The sequence below is a fragment of the Oncorhynchus keta genome, chromosome 24 (assembly GCF_023373465.1).
Source record: "Oncorhynchus keta strain PuntledgeMale-10-30-2019 chromosome 24, Oket_V2, whole genome shotgun sequence".
NCBI classification, from domain to species: domain Eukaryota; kingdom Metazoa; phylum Chordata; class Actinopteri; order Salmoniformes; family Salmonidae; genus Oncorhynchus; species Oncorhynchus keta.
In genome coordinates, this window is record NC_068444.1 from 34,964,385 (window position 1) to 34,983,183 (window position 18,799).

General features: G+C 43.9%; 1 protein-coding gene across 1 annotated transcript in view; it reads right to left on the minus strand.

Annotated features, from left to right (window-relative positions):
* The window catches only part of LOC118357737 (glutamate receptor ionotropic, NMDA 2C-like), a 94,802-nt gene that overhangs the window by 36,370 nt on the left and 39,633 nt on the right, over window positions 1–18,799 (minus strand). Inside the window, exons 5-8 of the mRNA XM_052478436.1 lie at window positions 17,410–17,598; window positions 16,968–17,308; window positions 16,746–16,860; window positions 2,611–2,822 (exon numbers count right to left, since the gene is read on the minus strand). Coding sequence (XP_052334396.1) covers window positions 2,611–2,822; window positions 16,746–16,860; window positions 16,968–17,308; window positions 17,410–17,598 — 857 coding nt within the window. The remainder of the gene's footprint in view (window positions 1–2,610; window positions 2,823–16,745; window positions 16,861–16,967; window positions 17,309–17,409; window positions 17,599–18,799) is intronic.

Here is an 18,799-nt window from a genome sequence, read left to right on the forward strand (position 1 = left end):
TCCGTTTTTCCCCATAGTTGCACATGCATCGGTTTTTGTTGCTGAACAAACAACCTGTTTACGATACTCTCACTTATTGGAGTTCAGTTATGTTGCCAATGAGACCAGCCGCTGTCCAAAGAGAGGAGTTTTAATGAGTAAAAAATCTTTCAATTACACCAAACATCTGCCACGGAGAAGAGCTATGTCACCCAACATATGATTAACATCCTTTATTTTACTTTCACTAACTCTCTCTCTCTCCCTCTTTCTGGTTTTCCCTGGTAGCCCGTAGTGTTGATTACTCCCCAAGCAGGGGGGGGGGAAGAGAGAGAGAGAGAGAGAGAGAGAGAGAGAGAGAGAGAGAGAGAGAGAGAGAGAGAGAGAGAGAGAGAGAGAGAGAGAGACCAAGACCGAGAGAGGGACCAGAGAGAGAGAGAGGGACCATAACCTGGCAATAGAGACAGAACGCCATAGAAAAGCATGGAAGGTCAGAGAAGAAAGACTAAGTAAGCACTGTGGGTCAGGTGAAGTAGATGATGAGCAGCTCTTCCTACTCCACTGCTCAAAATACGAATCAATCAGAGGTATTTATCTCCTGAAATTTGAAGACAGAATTGCAGGATTTCTTGACCTGCCTGTTGAGGAGAAAATCAGCATTTTGTTTGGAGAAAATGTAGAGACAGTAGATGTTGCTCCAGATGATGTCCTGGCCTGTCATAATGTAAGAGAAACAATAGCCCTTGCAGATTTATATTTCTCAATTGTTGCTGTTTGTTAAATGTTTTGTTTATTAGTTTCCTATATTTTATTATTATTGTTGCTCAAACACATGGTTAATTTATGTCATACTTCATGTGCATTGCTCTGGCAACAGTGACAACCACCCATTCATGCCAATAAAGCGTTGAATCAGGAGAAAGAGAAAGAGAGGGTTGTGTGATTTCTACCCGACAGTGCCATGATATATATGCCAGCGTTGGCAGATAAATCTTCTTTACAGCCAATCAATGTGCCATCGCGCACAACAACTCTCCCCACACATCTCTCCACTATTAATATACTGGTTGGCCCCTGGTGTGTCATTGTTGTGTTATGGGTTGACTCCTATTAGTAATCCGTTTCACTCCAGGTGTGTTCATGCACGTGGTTTGATACAGTTTAAAGGATCACACAGCTGCTATGTGCTCTGACAACAGCGCATCATAGTGTATGCATGTATGTTTGTGTGTTTGAAATGTATAAAAGTATCCCGGTCTCAAAATCTAGCTTCCAGTATGTGTTTACCAGATGCACCTTTGCCAAATACATTTAACTCAGTTGTTCACAATTCCTGACATTTAATTCAAGTAAAAATGATCTGTCGTAGGTCAGTTAGGATCACCACTTTATTTGAAGAATGTAAAATGTCAGAATAATAGTAGAGAGAATGATTTATTTCATCACATTCCCAGTGGATCAGAAGTTTACATACACTGAATTAGTATTTGGTAGCACTGCCTTTAAAATATTTAACATGGGTCAAACATTGTGGGGAGCCTTCCACAAGCTTCCCACAATAAGATGGGTGAATTTTGGCCCATTCCTCATGACAGAGCTGGTGTAACTGAGTCAGGTTTGTAGGCCTGCTTGCTCGCACATGCTTTTTCAGTTCTGCCCACAAATTTTAGAGAGGATTGAGGTCAGGATTTTGTGATGGCCACTCCAATACCTTGACTTTGTTGTCCTTAAGCCATTTTGCTACAACTTTGGAAGTATGCTTGGGGTCATTCTCCATTCGGAAGATCCATTTGCGACCAAACTTTAACTTCCTGACTGATGTCTTGAGATGTTGCTTCAATATATCCAAATAATATTCCTTCCTCATGCTATCTATTTTGTGAAGTGCACCAGTCCCTCGTGCAGCATAGCACCCCCATAACATGATGCTGCCACCCCCGTGCTTCACGGTTGGGATGGTGTTCTTCGGCTTGCAAGCCTCCCCCTTTTTCCTCCAAACATAACAATAGTCATTATGGCCAAACAGTTCTATTTTTGTTTCATCAGACCAGAGAACACTTCTCCCAAAAGTATGATCTTTGTCCCCGTGTGCAGTTGCAAACCGTAGTCTGTCTTTTTTTATGGCTGCTTTTGAGCAGTGGCTTCCTTGCTGAGCGGCCTTTCAGGTTATTCGATATAGGACTCATTTTACTGTGGATATAGATACTTTTGTATCTGTTTACGCCAGCCTCCACAGGTACACTTCCAATTGACTCCAGTTATGTCAATTAGCCTATCAGAAGCTTCTAAAGCCATGACATCATTTTCAGGAATTTACCAAGCTGTTTAAAGGCATAGTCAATTTAGTGTATGTAAACGTCTGACCCACCGGAATTGTGATGCAGTGAATTATAAGTGAAATAATCTGTCTGTAAACAATTGTTGGAAGAATCACTTGTGTCATGCACAAAGTAGATGTCCTAACCAACTTGCCAAAACTATAGTTTGATAACAAGAAATTTGTGGAGTGGTTGAAAAACAAGTTTTAATGACTCCAACCTAAGTGCATGTAAACTTCCGACTTCAACTCTATGCGCAGCCATCTGTATACATTTGCAATTTGCATGTTGTTGTTGGTGCGTGCGTGTGTACCTCTCGGTGCGGTTGGACTGGCGTCGGCAAGGCACGGTATTGCGTACACAGGTGCCCGTGTCGGGGTCCACGTTTTCTACGATGACGAAGGGCCTCTCCTCCAGAGTGGCTACCGTCAGGTGGCGGTCATCTGATACCGTCTCCAGAAAACTGCCATAGCGTGGCCACACCGGGTAACGCACCTGGAGGATACCCCGCTCTAATGTTCCCACCTGGGGGGAGAGGGAGAGTACATGAAAGTGGATTAAACACACTCAGGGCTGTAGATCTGAGAGAGGCTGATCCAAGTAATCCAATGGATTGTGACTCTAAGCAGAGCCCCAGAGGACCCAGTGATCCCCGTTAAGAACCTGTCCTCGCTTAACCCTACTGGGGCTTCATTTATCACCCAGGCTTCTTTCCCTGGAGCTTCCAACTCCATCCCTCCAGTCATAAATCATAGTGTCTCTTCTTTTATATGCAGATTACATTGTACTGATATCTGAAAGTGAAGATAAGTTTCAAGAAATGTTATATATTGTTTTTAACTGGTGTGGACAATTGAATCTGAATATCAACGTGGACAAAACTAAGGTGGTACGCTATTGGAATTCAGCAGTGACTAGAACACTGCTGTGGTCCAGGCCACAGTAGATATGATCAGTGAGTACAAGTATATGAGATTGATTGTCAAAGACTTTGTGGATCACAATGTGTCTGTGAAGTACATATCTAACTATGCGAATTGTGCCCTCGGTGCCATCATTGCAAAGTACAAAGCCATGGGCGGCTACCATTTAAATGTTTAACTAAACTGTTTGATTCATTGGTGCTACATACCGTATTTGTACTTATGCTGCAGGAGTATGGGGGAACAGAAATTATATATTTTTATTGTGTAAATGCTGATTTTACCTTGGTGTGGATAAATACACGACAAATCCTGTTATTCAAGGCGCTGTATGGGTTGGAAAATATGGCATCATCAGTTGCTATTTTTTTTTAAAAATGGCAGTGATTTTGCATCATGCATCAGCCAAAATAGAAATTGTAACGGTCTTGATGAAAATAATAAACTATGTGACATGTTAACAGATAACAATAATATGCAGTGCCTCTACTTTATCCACATTGTGTTGTGTTACAGCCTGAATTTTAAATGAATTGAATTGAGATTTTGTGTCACACACACAATACTCCATAATGTCAAAGTGGAATTATGTTTTACAAGTTCATTCAAAATGAAAAGCTAAAATGTATTGAGTCAATAAGTATTCAACCCCTTTGTTGTGGCAAGCCTAAATAAGTTCAGGAGTAAATATTTGCCAATCAAGTCACATAGGTTGCATAGAATCACTCTGTGTGCAATAATAGTGGTTAACATAATTTTGTTATGACTACCTCATCTTTGTACCCCACACATACAATGGTCCCTCAGTTGAGCAGTGTATTTCAAACACAGATTCAAACACAAAGTCCAGGGAGGAAAAAAAAGCAGACATTGAATATCCCTTTGAGCATGGTGAAAATATTAGTTACACTTTGGATGGTGTATCAATATACCCAGTCACTACAAAGATACAGGTTTCTTTCCTAACTCAGTTGCCGGAGAGGAAGGAAACCGCTCAGGGATTTCACTGAGGATGGTTCAACGACATAGTAGTTACTCCACAATACTAACCTAAACAATGGAGTGAATTGAAGGGAGCCTGTACAAAATAGAAATACTCCAAAACATGCAAAGACAATGTGGCAAAGAAATTATCTTTATGTCCTGAACAAAAAAAAACGTTATGTTTGGGGCAAATACAACACATCGCTGAGTACCGCTCTTCATATTTTCAAACATGGTGGTGCCTGCATCAACACTTTGGATAAACAGGGCATAATATAAATTGGTTGCTTGATCTCAACCTTTAAATAAAGGGTGAACTGTGGCTGCCTTCCAAGCAATGGGAACCTCCCTAGAAAGGAGAGACGGGTTAAAACGGTTGGAGATAGGCTTGGTGATTATAGGGGCAGCAAACTTAAAGAAGAAAGGGTGTTTTTTTGGGGTCAAGTTTAAGGAGCTCCTTTAGCACCTCGGACTCAGTGACTGCCTGCAGGGAGAAACTTTGTAGCGGGCAGGGGAAAAAGAAGGAGAAGCATCAGTGTCACGACTTCCACCGAAGTTGGCCCCCCTGCCTGTTCGGGCAGTGCTCGGCGGTCGTCGTCACCGGCCTACTAGCCGCAACAATCCCTTTTTCGTTGTCTGTTTATTTTGTCTTATTAGTTGAACCTGGCTATTTGTGTGCTTGATTGGCTTCCTTGTTTATAATACGTTTACCCGCCCTTGTTTCGTGCGGGATTACTGATATGTTACGTGTGTATGCTTTTTTGGTGTTCATGCTCTGGACCTGGCACCCTGTTGTGTTGGGTTGGTCCACATTTTCCTCACTCTGTTTTGTTGGGCATTATATTCTGTGCGATATTAAAAGTGCAATTCTTCCTGTGGAAATATATGCTCTCTGCGCCTGATTCTTCCCTCACGCACCAAGTTACCCGTGACAATCATTGATAGTCACATTAGAAGGGGTATGAGATGAGGAAATGCTGGATGGGCAAGGAGGCATGGCTGAGTCAAATAGGAATCCTGACCTAATTAATCAATCTGGTTCGGGATAGGGTCTAGATTCCTGAATTTCCAAAGTAAACTGTCTGTTACTCAGGCCCAGAAGCCAGGATATGCATATAATTGGTAGCATTGGATAGAAAACACATTGAAGTTTCTAAAACTGTTACATTAATGTCTGAGACTATAATAGAATTGATATGGAGAATTGATATATCATCAACATTAAGGGACATGGGCAGCTGTGAGGAGGAGGGTTTATTCTCCAGGTCTTTAACCGTTTTCCAGAACTTCTTGGGTTTAGACCCTCAGAGTAAGAACTGCTCCATAAAGTAACTAACTTTGGCCTTCTGGATAGCCTGAATGCACTTATTTCTCATTTGACTGAATGATAGCCAGTCAGCCTGAGCCTTTTGCCGAGCCTTTTGCCAAATGCAATTCTTGAAGTGGAGTAACTCTGCAAGATCATGGTCGCACCAAGGGCTGAACCTGTTTTTAATTCTCATTTTCTTTATGGGGGCATGTTTGTTAACAATACCACTGAAAATATAAAAAATAAGGTCCAAGCGTCTTCAAGCTGATTCTATACCATTTTACAGAGGCCAGTTTGTCACGTATACTCCCTCTCTGGCCTCTAGGTCATCAGGCTGCTGATTATCCAGCACAACTGTCACCATCGTCTCGTGCTTCTGCGCCTCATGACACTCACCTGGACTCCATCAACTCCTTGATTGTCTTCCCTAGAACTGTCTCTCCCCTTGGTTCTTTCCTCAGGTGTTATTGACTCTGTTTTCATGTTGGTGCGTTGTTTGTGTTACGTGTTTATTGTTAAATACACTGTTTAAAAAAATAAAGGGAACACTAAAATAACACATCCTAGATCTGAATGAATGAAATATTCGTATTAAATACTTTTTTCTTTACATAGTTGAATGTGCTGACAACAAAATCACACAAAAATTAACAATGGAAATCAAATGTATCAACCCATGGAGGTCTGGATTTGGAGTCACACTCAAAATTAAGGTGGAAATACCACACTACAGGCTGATCCAACTTTGATGTAATGTCCTTAAAACAAGTCCAAATGAGGCTCAGTAGTGTGTGTGGCCTCCACGTGCCTGTATGACCTCCCTACAACGCCTGGGCATGCTCCTGATGAGGTGGCGGATGGTCTCCTGAGGGATCTCCTCCCCGCCCTGGACTAAAGCATTCGCCAACTCCTGGACAGTCTGTGGTGCAACGTGGTGTTGGTGGATGGAGCGAGACATGATGTCCCAGATGTGCTCAATTGGATTCAGGTCTGGGGAACAGGCGGGCCAGTCCATAGCATCAATGCCTTCCTCTTGCAGGAACTGCTGACACACTCCAGCCACATGAGGTCTAGCATTGTCTTGCATTAGGAGGAACCCAGGGCCAACCGCACTAGCGTATGGTCTCCCAAGGGGTCTGAGGATCTCATCTCGGTACCTAATGGCAGTCAGGCTACCTCTGGCGAGCACATGGAGGGCTGTGCGGCCCCCCAAAGAAATGCCACCCCACACCATGACTGACCCACCTCCAAACCGGTCATGCTGGAGGATGTTGCAGGCAGCAGAACGTTCTCCACGGCATCTCCAGACTCTGTAACGTCTGTCACGTGCTCAGTGTGAACCTGCTTTCATCTGTGAAGAGCACAGGGCGCCAGTGGCAAATTTGCCAATCTTGGTGTTCTCTGGCAAATGCCAAACGTCCTGCACGGTGTTGGGCTGTAAGCACAACCCCCACCTGTGGACATCTGGCCCTCATACCACCCTCATGGAGTCTGTTTCTGACCGTTTGTGCAGACACATGCACATTTGTGGCCTGCTGGAGGTCATTTTGCAGGGCTCTGGCAGTGCTCCTCCTGCTCTTCCTTGCACAAAGGCGGAGGTAGCGGTACTGCTGCTGGGTTGTTGCCCTCCTACGGCCTCCTCCACATCTCCTGATGTACTGGCCTGTCTCCTGGTAGTGCCTCCATGCTCTGGACACTACGCTGACAGACACAGGAAACCTTCTTGCCACAGCTCGCATTGATGTGCCATCCTGGATGAGCTGCACTACCTGAGCCACTTGTGTGGGTTGTAGACTCAGTCTCATGCTACCACTAGAGTGAAAGCACCACCAGCATTCAAAAGTGACCAAAACATCAGCCAGGAAGCATAGGAACTGAGAAGTGGTCTGTGGTCACCACGTGCAGAACCACTCCTTTATTGGGGGTGTCTTGCTAATTGCCTATAATTTCTACCTGTTGTCTATTCCATTTGCACAACAGCATGTGAAATTTATTGTCAATCAGTGTTGCTTCCTAAGTGGACAGTTTGATTTCACAGAAGTGTGATTGAGTTGGAGTTACATTGTGTTGTTTAAGTGTTCCCTTTATTTTTTTGAGCAGTGTATATTTATTAAAACACTCCCTGAACTTTCTTCCTGACTCTCAGTGCACTTGTTACACAGTTCATGAAGGAAGGCTTGCTTATTAAAGTTTATTAGCAAGCGTAGGCCGATACTGATGGAGGACGATAGCACCCAGCAACAGTCAACAAGAGCTATTTGAGAGTTTTGTGCTTAAAACCAGCGAATCAAATTGTTTGGGGACAGACTTGGTGGAGACAACTGAGTACTGAATGTGATCCTTGGTAAAGATTGCCACTCCCCCACCTTTGGAAGATCTGTCTTGCCGAAAAAGGTTATAACCAGAAAGGTTAACATCAGTATTCAAAACACTCTTCCTTAATCACGTCTCAGTAATGACCAACACATCTGGATAAGAGCTATGAACCCACACTTTCAATTGATCCATTTTACGTAATAAGTTTCCAGTGTTAACGTGCAGAAAACCCAGGCTTTTACGAAATCAGAAATCAGTGAAGCAGATATCAGAGCACAAGTCAGAATTGGGGCTAGCAACAGTAGGTGGGCCAGGGTGTACATGCACATTTCCAGATATCATAAACTGTAATACAATCAAGGCACGGCAGAGGACAGGGAGAGATCTGCAGTGTTGACTTATGACATCTGAATGTGCATCAGATGTCAGCAAGATCATATTGTACAGCAATTTCATCAGGTAACATGAATACAAAGCCGGAGAGAGGTGGTTAGAATAGGATGTGAGGCAAAACGTTTGTGTAACCAATAGAGAGTCCTGAGTGTGGGAACAAACATAGTCTGTCCCACAGTTGGGTAAAGAAGGTTGTAGTCAACAAAGTATGCAGGAGTCATGAGTCAAATGGCAAAATAGCAAAATGCACAAGAAAGAAATGTAATATATAACGAATAGACTTGGGCTAGCCATTGTAAGTTCATAGTCACTCGCCCCAACAGTGTGTGTGTGCTGGAGGCGAGCAAAAGCTCAGGAGAGAGGGGTTAGTGTGGTGGAGGTACCTGTACCAGACAGGGGGAGACAGGGCAGGGCAGACGGCAAACAGATGGCCAGGTGGAATCCAAGCAGCAGTGCAGCAGGCAATGGGAGTAGGTGTCACACACACTTGGGATAAGCTTTTATTTCTAGAGGCAGATTTCTTGTAGAAAATGCCAGGGAATGGTCTTTGAACAGCAGGAGGGGGGTTCAGAAGACTCTTCAAAGACTCCTGACCCTTGTTGGGCCCAAAGACTGTTTACGTCACAATTTAGTGCTAAATGAATTTGTATTTGGTCTGTCCTTGCAAGCCTCGGAGCCTTAACTCAGCATGCAGTCACCATAAAGTAAAATATATCACTGTAAATGCACTTTATTATAAAAAAAATAAAATGTTTTTTATTTTTCTTCTAGGCTTTCAAAATAGCATCAGACCAAACGCTACTCACTCAGTTCCAGGTTGCAATGGTGTCCTCGGGTCTCTGCTGTTTGTTTGCTAGAGCACCCTCCGAATAGCTTGGAAAAAGAACCTTGAAAGCAGTAATCTCTGCTTTAGGTAATTAGGCAATTAGTAATAATTAGGTTATGGGTTTGGAGTTTTGCTCTGGAGCGAAGGCCAAGCTGTGGAGGGTGGGTAGCATCCTGCATTCAGTGTAAGTCAGAAGTTTGCATACACCTTAGCCAAATACATTTAAACTCACTCAGTAAAAATTCCCTGTCTTAGGTCAGTTAGGATTGCCACTTTATTTTAAGAATGTGATATGTTAGAACAATAGTAGAGAGAATTATTTATTTCAGCTTTTACTTCTTTCATCACATACCCAGTGGGTCAGAAGTTTACATACACTCAATTAGTATTTGGTAGCATTGCCTTTAAATTGTTTAACTTGGGTCAAATATTTTGGGTAGCCTTCCACAAGCTTCCCACAATAAGTTGGGTGAATTTTGGCCCATTCCTCCTGACAGAGCTGGTGTAACTGAGTCAGGTTTGTAGGCCTCCTTGTTCACACACGCTTTTTCAGTTCTGCCCACAAATGTTCTATAGGATTGAGGTCAGGCATTTGTGATGGCCACTCCAATACCTTGACTTTGTTGTCCTTAAGCCATTTTGACAAAAGTTTGTAAGTATGCTTGGGGTCATTGTCCATTTGGAAGACCCATTTGCGACCCATTTGCGACCAAACTTTAACTTCCTGACTGATGTCTTGACATGTTACTTCAATATATCCAATTCTCCAACAATTTTCCATGATGCCATCTATTTTGTGAAGTGCACTAGTCCCTCGTGCAGCAAAGCACCCCCACAACATGATGCTGCTACCCCCGTGCTTCACGGTTGGGATGGTGTTCTTCAGCTTGCAAGTCTCCCCCCTTTCTCCTCCAAACACAATGATGGTCATTATGGTCAAACAGTTCTATTTTTGTTTCATCAGACCAGAGGACATTAAAAGTATGATCTTTGTCCCCATGTGCAGTTGCAAACCGTAGTCTGGCTTTTTTATGGCGGTTATGGAGCAGTGGCTTCTTCCTTGCTGAGCGGCCTTTCAGGTTATGTCGATATAGGACTCATTTTACTGTGGACATAAATACTTTTACTCCAGCATCTTCACAAGGTCCTTTGCTGTTGTTCTGGGATTGATTTGCACTTTTCGCAACAAAGTAAGTTAATCTCTAGGAGACCGAATGAGTCTCCTTCCTGAGCGGTATGACGACTGCGTGGTCCCATGTTATTTATACTTGCATACTATTGTTTGTACAGATGAACATGGTACCTTCAGGCATTTGGAAATTGCTCCCAAGAATGAACCAGACTTGTGGAGGTCTACAATTTATTTTCTGAGGTCTTGGCTGATTTATTTTGATTTTCCCATGATGTCAAGCAAAGAGGCACTGAGTTTGAAGGTAGGCCTTGAAATACATCCCCAGGTACACCTCCAATTGACTCAAATTATGTCAATTCTCGACCCGCTCCACTGCAGCCCCGTCGATGTGAATGGCCCTCCTCTTCCTGTAGTCCATGATCAGCACCCTTTGTCTTGCTCGCGTTGAGGGAGAGGTTGTTGTTCTGGCATCACACTGCCAAGTCTCTGACCTCCTCCCTATAGGCTGTCTCATCGGTGCTCAAGCCTACCACTGTTGTGTCATCAGCCAACCTAATGATGGTGTTGGATGTCGTGTTTGGCCACGCAGTCGTGGGTGAACAGGGAGTACAGGAGGGTACTAAGCACACACCCCTGAGGGGCCCCCGCGTTGAGGATCAGCGTGGAAGATGTGTTGTTACCTACTCTTACCACCTGGGGGCGGCCCATCAGGAAGTCCAGGATCCACTTGCAAAGGGAGGTGTTTAGTGCCAGGGTCCTTAGCTTAGTGATTGCTTTGTGTGCACTATAGTGTAGGACGCTGAGCTGTAGTCAAATGAACAGCATTCTCACATAGGTGTTCCTTTTGTCCAGGTGGGAAAGGGCAGTTTGGAGTGTGATTGAGATTGCGTCACCAGTGGATCTGTTGGGGCGGTATGCATACTGGAGTGGGTCTAGGGTTTCCGGTTGATGGTGTTGATGTGAGCCATGACCAGCCTTTCAAAGCACTTCATGGCTACCGACATGAGTGCCACAGGCAATAGTCATTTAGGCAGGTTACATTCGCTTTCTTGGGCACAAGGACTATGATGGTCTGCTTGAAACATGTAGGTATTACAGACTCGGTCAGGGAGAGTATGGAACTGTCAGTGAAGCTAATAGCTGCCAAAAGGTGATTCTAACAGGTTTTGACTCAGAGGTGTGAATACTTATGTAAATGATATAGAGTGAGCTCCAAAAGTATTGGGACAGTGATATATTTTAGTGAATAATGATAAGTGAGAATGTTACAGATGCACAGATATCATACCCCCCAAGACATGCTAACCTCTCACCATTATACTAACAGGGAGGATAGCAGCCAACGGGTTTCTCCACGCATCGCGCCGACAGAAACAAACACCTTTCTGGTAAGAAGAGGGGCGGGGGCGTATGCCTTATGGCTAACGAGACATGGTGTGATGAAAGAAACATACAGGAACTCAAATCCTTCTGTTCACTTGATTTAGAATTCCTCACAATCAAATGTAGACCGCATTATCTACCAAGAGAATTCTCTTCGATTATAATCACAGCCGTATATATCCCCCCCAAGCAGACACATCGATGGCTCTGAACTAACTTTATTTAACTCTTTGCAAACTGGAAACCATTTATCCGGAGGCTGCATTCATTGTAGCTGGGGATTTTAACAAGGCTAATCTGAAAACAAGACTCCCTAAATTTTATCAGCATATCGATTGCGCAACCAGTGGTGGAAAAACCTTGGATCATTGTTACTCTAACTTCTGCGACGCATATAAGGCCCTGCCCCGCCCCCTTTCGGAAAAGCTGACCACGACTCCATTTTGCTGATCCTTGCCTACAGACAGAAACTAAAACTAGAGGCTCCCACGCTGAGGTCTGTCCAACGCTGGTCCGACCAAGCTGACTCCACACTCCAAGACTGCTTCCATCACGTGGACTGGGATATGTTTCGTATTGCGTCAGATAACAACATTGACGAATACGCTGATTCGGTGTGCGAGTTCATTAGAACGTGCGTTGAAGATGTCGTTCCCATAGCAACGATTAAAACATTCCCTAACCAGAAACCGTGGATTGATGGCAGCATTCGCGTGAAACTGAAAGCGCGAACCACTGCTTTTAATCAGGACAAGGTGTCTGGTAACATGACCGAATACAAACAGTGCAGCTATTCCCTCCGCAAGGCTATCAAACAAGCTAAGCGTCAGTACAGAGACAAAGTAGAATCTCAATTCAACGGCTGAGACACAAGAGGCATGTGGTAGGGTCTACAGTCAAACACGGACTACAGGAAGAAATCCAGCCCAGTCACAGACCAGGATGTCTTGCTCCCAGGCAGACTAAATAACTGTTTTGCCAGCTTTGAGGACAATACACTGCCACTGACACGGCCTGCAACGAAAACATGCGGTCTCTCCTTCACTGCAGCCGAGGTGAGTAAGACATTTAAACGTGTTAACCCTCGCAAGGCTGCAGGCCCAGACGGCATCCCCAGCCGCGCCCTCAGAGCATGCGCAGACCAGCTGGCCGGTGTGTTTACGGACAAATTCAATCAATCCCTATACCAGTCTGCTGTTCCCACATGCTTCAAGAGGGCCACCATTGTTCCTGTTCCCAAGAAAGCTAAGGTAACTGAGCTAAACGACTACCGCCCGTAGCACTCACTTCTGTCATCATGAAGTGCTTTGAGAGACTAGTCAAGGACCATATCACCTCCACCCTACCCGACACCCTAGACCCACTCCAATTTGCTTACCGCCCAAATAGGTCCACAGACGATGCAATCTCAACCACACTGCACACTGCCCTAACCCATCTGGACAAGAGGAATACCTATGTGAGAATGCTGTTCATCGACTACAGCTCGGCATTCAACACCATAGTACCCTCCAAGCTCGTCATCAAGCTCGAGACCCTGGGTCTCGACCCCGCCCTGTGCAACTGGGTACTGGACTTCCTGACGGGCCGCCCCCAGGTGGTGAGGGTAGGTAACAACATCTCCTCCCCTCTGATCCTCAACACTGGGGCCCCACAAGGGTGCGTTCTGAGCCCTCTCCTGTACTCCCTGTTCACCCACGACTGCGTGGCCACGCACGCCTCCAACTCAATCATCAAGTTTGCGGACGACACAACAGTGGTAGGCTTGATTACCAACAACGACGAGACGGCCTACAGGGAGGAGGTGAGGGCCCTCGGAGTGTGGTGTCAGGAAAATAACCTCACACTCAACGTCAACAAAACTAAGGAGATGATTGTGGACTTCAGGAAACAGCAGAGGGAACACCCCCCTATCCACATCGATGGAACAGTAGTGGAGAGGGTAGCAAGTTTTAAGTTCCTCGGCATACACATCACAGACAAACTGAATTGGTCCACTCACACAGACAGCATTGTGAAGAAGGCGCAGCAGCGCCTCTTCAACCTCAGGAGGCTGAAGAAATTTGGCTTGTCACCAAAAGCACTCACAAACTTCTACAGATGCACAATCGAGAGCATCCTGGCGGGCTGTATCACCGCCTGGTACGGCAACTGCTCCGCCCTCAACCGTAAGGCTCTCCAGAGGGTAGTGAGGTCTGCACAACGCATCACCAGGGGCAAACTACCTGCCCTCCAGGACACCTACACCACCCGATGTTACAGGAAGGCCATAAAGATCATCAAGGACATCAACCACCCGAGCCACTGCCTGTTCACCCCGCTATCATCCAGAAGGCGAGGTCAGTACAGGTGCATCAAAGCTGGGACCGAGAGACTGAAAAACAGCTTCTATCTCAAGGCCATCAGACTGTTAAACAGCCACCACTAACATTGAGTGGCCGCTGCCAACACACTGACACTGACTCAACTCCAGCCACTTTAATAATGGGAATTGATGGGAATGATGTAAATATATCACTAGCCACTTTAAACAATGCTATATTATATAATGTTACTTACCCTACATTATTCATCTCATATGCATACGTATATACTGTACTCTATATCATCGACTGCATCCTTATGTAATACATGTATCTCTAGCCACTTTAACTATGCCACTTTGTTTACATACTCGTCTTATATGTATATACTGTACTCGATACCATCTACTGTATCTTGCCTATGCTGCTCTGTACCATCACTCATTCATATATCCTTATGTACATATTATTTATCCCCTTACACTGTGTATAAGACAGTAGTTTAGGAATTGTTAGTTAGATTACTTGTTGGTTATTACTGCATTGTCGGAACTAGAAGCACAAGCATTTCGCTACACTCGCATTAACATCTGCTAACCATGTGACAAATAAAATTTCATTTGATTTGATTTGATTTTTTTGTGGGGGGTGATATTTACGCAACTTTCTGTCTCATCATTATTCACAATTCATTCAGGACTATCAGAAATCAAGGTAAGATCCAGATGCAGACACGTCGAATTGACAATAGTTTAATATTCTAACAGGGGCAGGCAATAGACAGGTCAAGGCAGGCAGGGGTCAGTAAACCAGAGGTGGGGCAACAATACCAGATGGCAGGCAGGCTCAGGGTAGGCAGAGGTCAGCAATCCAGAAGTGGGGCAAAGCTACAGTTTAGCAGGCAGGCTCAGTGGCAGGCAGAGTGGTCAGGCAGGTGGGCTCAGAGTCAGGACAGGCAAGGGTCAAAACCAGGAGGGCGAGAAAAAGAGAGACTGGGAAAAGCAGGAGCTGAGAACAAAAATGCTGGTTGAACTGACAAACAAGATGAACTGGCAACGGACAAACAGGTATACGGAGAACACAGGTATAAATACACAGGGGATAAGGGGGAAGATTGGCGACAACTGGAGGGGGTGGAGACAATCACAAGGACAGGTGAAACAGTTCACAGTGTGACACAGGATTATCCATAATTATGGTAGATTCCAGATTAATGTAGAAGTGTTTAGAAAAATATTATATTCTTATTTACAATAAAAGTTCTTCCAAAATGACACAATACATTGTTTACCATTAATCTCTATTGGGGACAAAATCATCTGAAACACAACCAAAACAAACAGCAAATGCTAGGAATATGGGACCAAATACTACACTTTCGACTACTTTAATACACATACAGTGTAAGTAAATTTGTTAACAATTGTAAAATCACCCGCTATGGATGAAAATACCCTCAAAACAAAGTCATTGATAATTTCATATCCAGAGTGGTGTAATACAGAGCCAAAACCAAAACAGTGTCACTGTACTAATACTTTTGGAGCTCACTCTATTTCTGTATTTAATTTTCAATAAATCAGCAAAAATGTCTAAAAACATGCTTTCACTTTGTCATTATCAAAGTTTCACACACAGTATTGTGTGTAGGTTGGTGAGAAAAAAAATGATTTGATCTATTTTGAATTCAGGCTGTGACAAACAACAACATGTGGAAGAAGTCAAAGGTCAATGCCTGCACTGTAAAGGCCTGCGCCAAACCCTGCCATCTTATCCTCCAATAGAGACGTTTCTTTTTATGTGCCCAATTGTCCTTTTATCCACTGTATACTCCGTTTTTTTTATGCAGAGGCTACATGTGTATAGATGATGTCATGTATTATAGATGAATCCTGTACAATGTTTGATCATGATTGTTTTTAGTGTTGCAGAACTCAATATGAGTGATCCACAATGTGGTTGAAAATAAAATCTGCATTTTGGACTATTGTATCATTGCGTGACACTTAAATACATTTTTCTAACTCTAAATCTATCTCTGTTGATTTATATTACTTTTTTTAAGTAGAAATAGCTACAACACTATTGAAAGCGACATTAGCATGTAAATAACCCACACGATTGTGTCTGACTCTATGAATTGCAGTGCTGTTTTAACTGTTTCGCAGGCAGTTACTGAAATCAATCACTCCTCCCTCTCTAGGAGGAAAGCAGTGAGGTAGATAGAGAGACGGTTCCCCCTGACTTAGTTTTAAAAAATGAGATGTGTAGTGCTGTCAGTGTGTCAAAAGGAAAGAGAAGGGATGAAAAGGGCATGTCACATGCACAAACCCACAAGTAAGTGCACAATGACACTTTTTCACTAATGAATGAGCTACATGACACTGGAGGTAAGGAGGGGGAGAGAGGTTTAAAGGAAAGAGGGAGAGAGTGTTACAGAGAGAGTGAGAAGGTTGAAGGGAAGAAATAGAAGCAGGGGTTGTGAATGACTGTGTTTTGTTGGAATTCCAGAGCATTCCCCAGCAGCCTGACTTTTTTTTTGTGTTTGAGTTTCCGACTGCACAGTCACGACCCCCACACACACACACGCACACAACCACACACACACTGTTATGTTCCTTTATACTTGTAGGGACCTAAAAATCAGTGATAATACATAATAATTAATTTATCACCTGTTTGAACTTGTTATCAGTATAAAAGACACCTGCCCACAACCTCAAACAGTCACACTCCAAACTCCACTATGGCCAAGACCAAAGAGCTGTCAAAGTACACCAGACACCAGGTAGTGCTGGATTGGTTGTTTCACGGTCCAGACACACACCCACTCACTCACACACACACACACACACACACACACACATGTAATTCAGTACCTTGTCCCACAGTCTGTCTCTGTCCAGTGCGATGATGGCCATGGAGGGGTTGGTCAGGTAGCCATCACTGTTGAACGACAGGTCCTTACGCTCCCATGTCACATTTAGCATGTGTCTGCAACACACACAGATTCAGTTTTCAACACAAACACACCTGTTTAGTATGTGTCTACTTACAAAAACACACACAGGACGAGAGGGTGTGTGGCCTCACACACTCACCTGAACAGTGTGTTGTTGTTGATATGTGTAACTGGTGTGTTGCAGTCGCTGTGTCCCTCTGGAAGGAACCCTTGATGCCTTCTGAAACTATCCGCCCCTTTGGCCACTATGGCCACTCCCTCTCTGACACGTTGCCTCAGGCTCTTCCTCCAGTGGTCAGTGATGACGCCAATCAGTCCTACAGGGAAGCTGATAGGTGGAGGGCTCTCTGTGTTGCCCAATGCGAGGGAGGGGAGGATCCAGATGTACCCAGGCCCCAGTAGACCCACCTCCCCTGCTACCTGGAACAGGTACTGGGCCTCTTCATAGGAACAGTAGGCCAGGAGCACCTGGGAATCAATCTAGAGGGACAGACAGATATAACACTGTAAGTAATATCTAACATTAACCTCTCTCTCTCTTTCTCTCGTTGGAAATAGTTTTTAAAAATTCTCTCTCCTACCTGCTGTAACATGCGTTTGGCTCGGACGTCACTGGTTCCGACGGACATCTCCAGAGACAGGATATCTTGTAGCCTCCACAGGAAGTAGGAAGTGTCCGTGTAGGATCGGACATAGTCTACAAACGTCTCGTATCCCGGCCACATGCTGGTGATTACTACAAAGTCTCCCCAGTCATACTCCTCCATCAACTAGAATATAGACATGATAGAACATATTATATGTAAAGGGTCGTTCCACTAATAGAGTACATTGTGGCTCGTGTAATCTGGTCCAAAATACATTTTTATTTCACCTCTTTAACATTGTCATAAAGAGCACATGTTCAAATTAATTTGGAAAAAAAACATGTTTTTCCATCTCAAGAAGTTAAATTAAAAAATGATTTTAGTATTTTGTATTTGTATTTATTATGGATCCCCATACCAAGGCAGCAGCTACTCTTCCTGGGGTCCAGAAAAATTAAGGCAGTTATATAATTTAAAAAACATACAATACATTCTCAGGCCCCTATCCAACATATATACAGTACAAAATCCATGTGTGTGTGTGTGTGTGTGTGTGTGTGTGTGTGTGTGTGTGTGTGTGTGTGTGTGTGTGTGTGTGTGTGTGTGTGTGTGTGTGTGTGTGTGTGTGTGTGTGTGTGTGTGTGTGTGTGTGTGTGTGTATGCTTGTGTCTGTGACGATGTTTGTGTTGCTTCACAGTCTCCGCTGTTCCATAAGGTGTTTTTCTATCTTTAAAAAAAGCTATTTGTACTGCTTGCATGAGTCACTTGATGTGGAATAGAGTTCCATGTGGTCATGGCTCTATTTAGTACAGTGCACCTTCCATAGTCTGTTCTGGACTTAGGGACTGTGAAGAGACTTCTTGTGGCATGTCTTGTGGGGTATGCATGGGTGTAGTTCAAACAGACAGCTCAGTGCATTCAACAGGTAGTCAATCTCTCCTCTACTTTGAGCCAGGAGAGATTGACATGCATATTATTAATATTAGCTCTCTGTGTACATCCAAGGGCCAGCCGTGCTGACAGTGCTGGTGTATCAATATGTTTTGACCATGAGTTTACAATCCAGGGTAACTCCAAGCAGTTTAGTCACCTCAACTTGCTCAATTTCCACATTATTTATTACAAGATTTAGTTGAGGTTTAGGGTTTAGTGAATGAGTTGTCCCAAATACAATGCTTTTAGTTTTAGAAATATTTAGGATGAACCTATTCCTTGACACCCATTCTGAAACTAACTGCAGCTCTTTGTTAAGTGTTGCAGTCATTTCAGTCACTGTTGTAGCTGACATGTATAGTGTTGAGTCATCTGCATACATAGACACTCTGGATTTCCTCAAAGCCAGTGGCAATTCAATAGTAAAGATTGAAAAAAGTAAAGGGCCAAG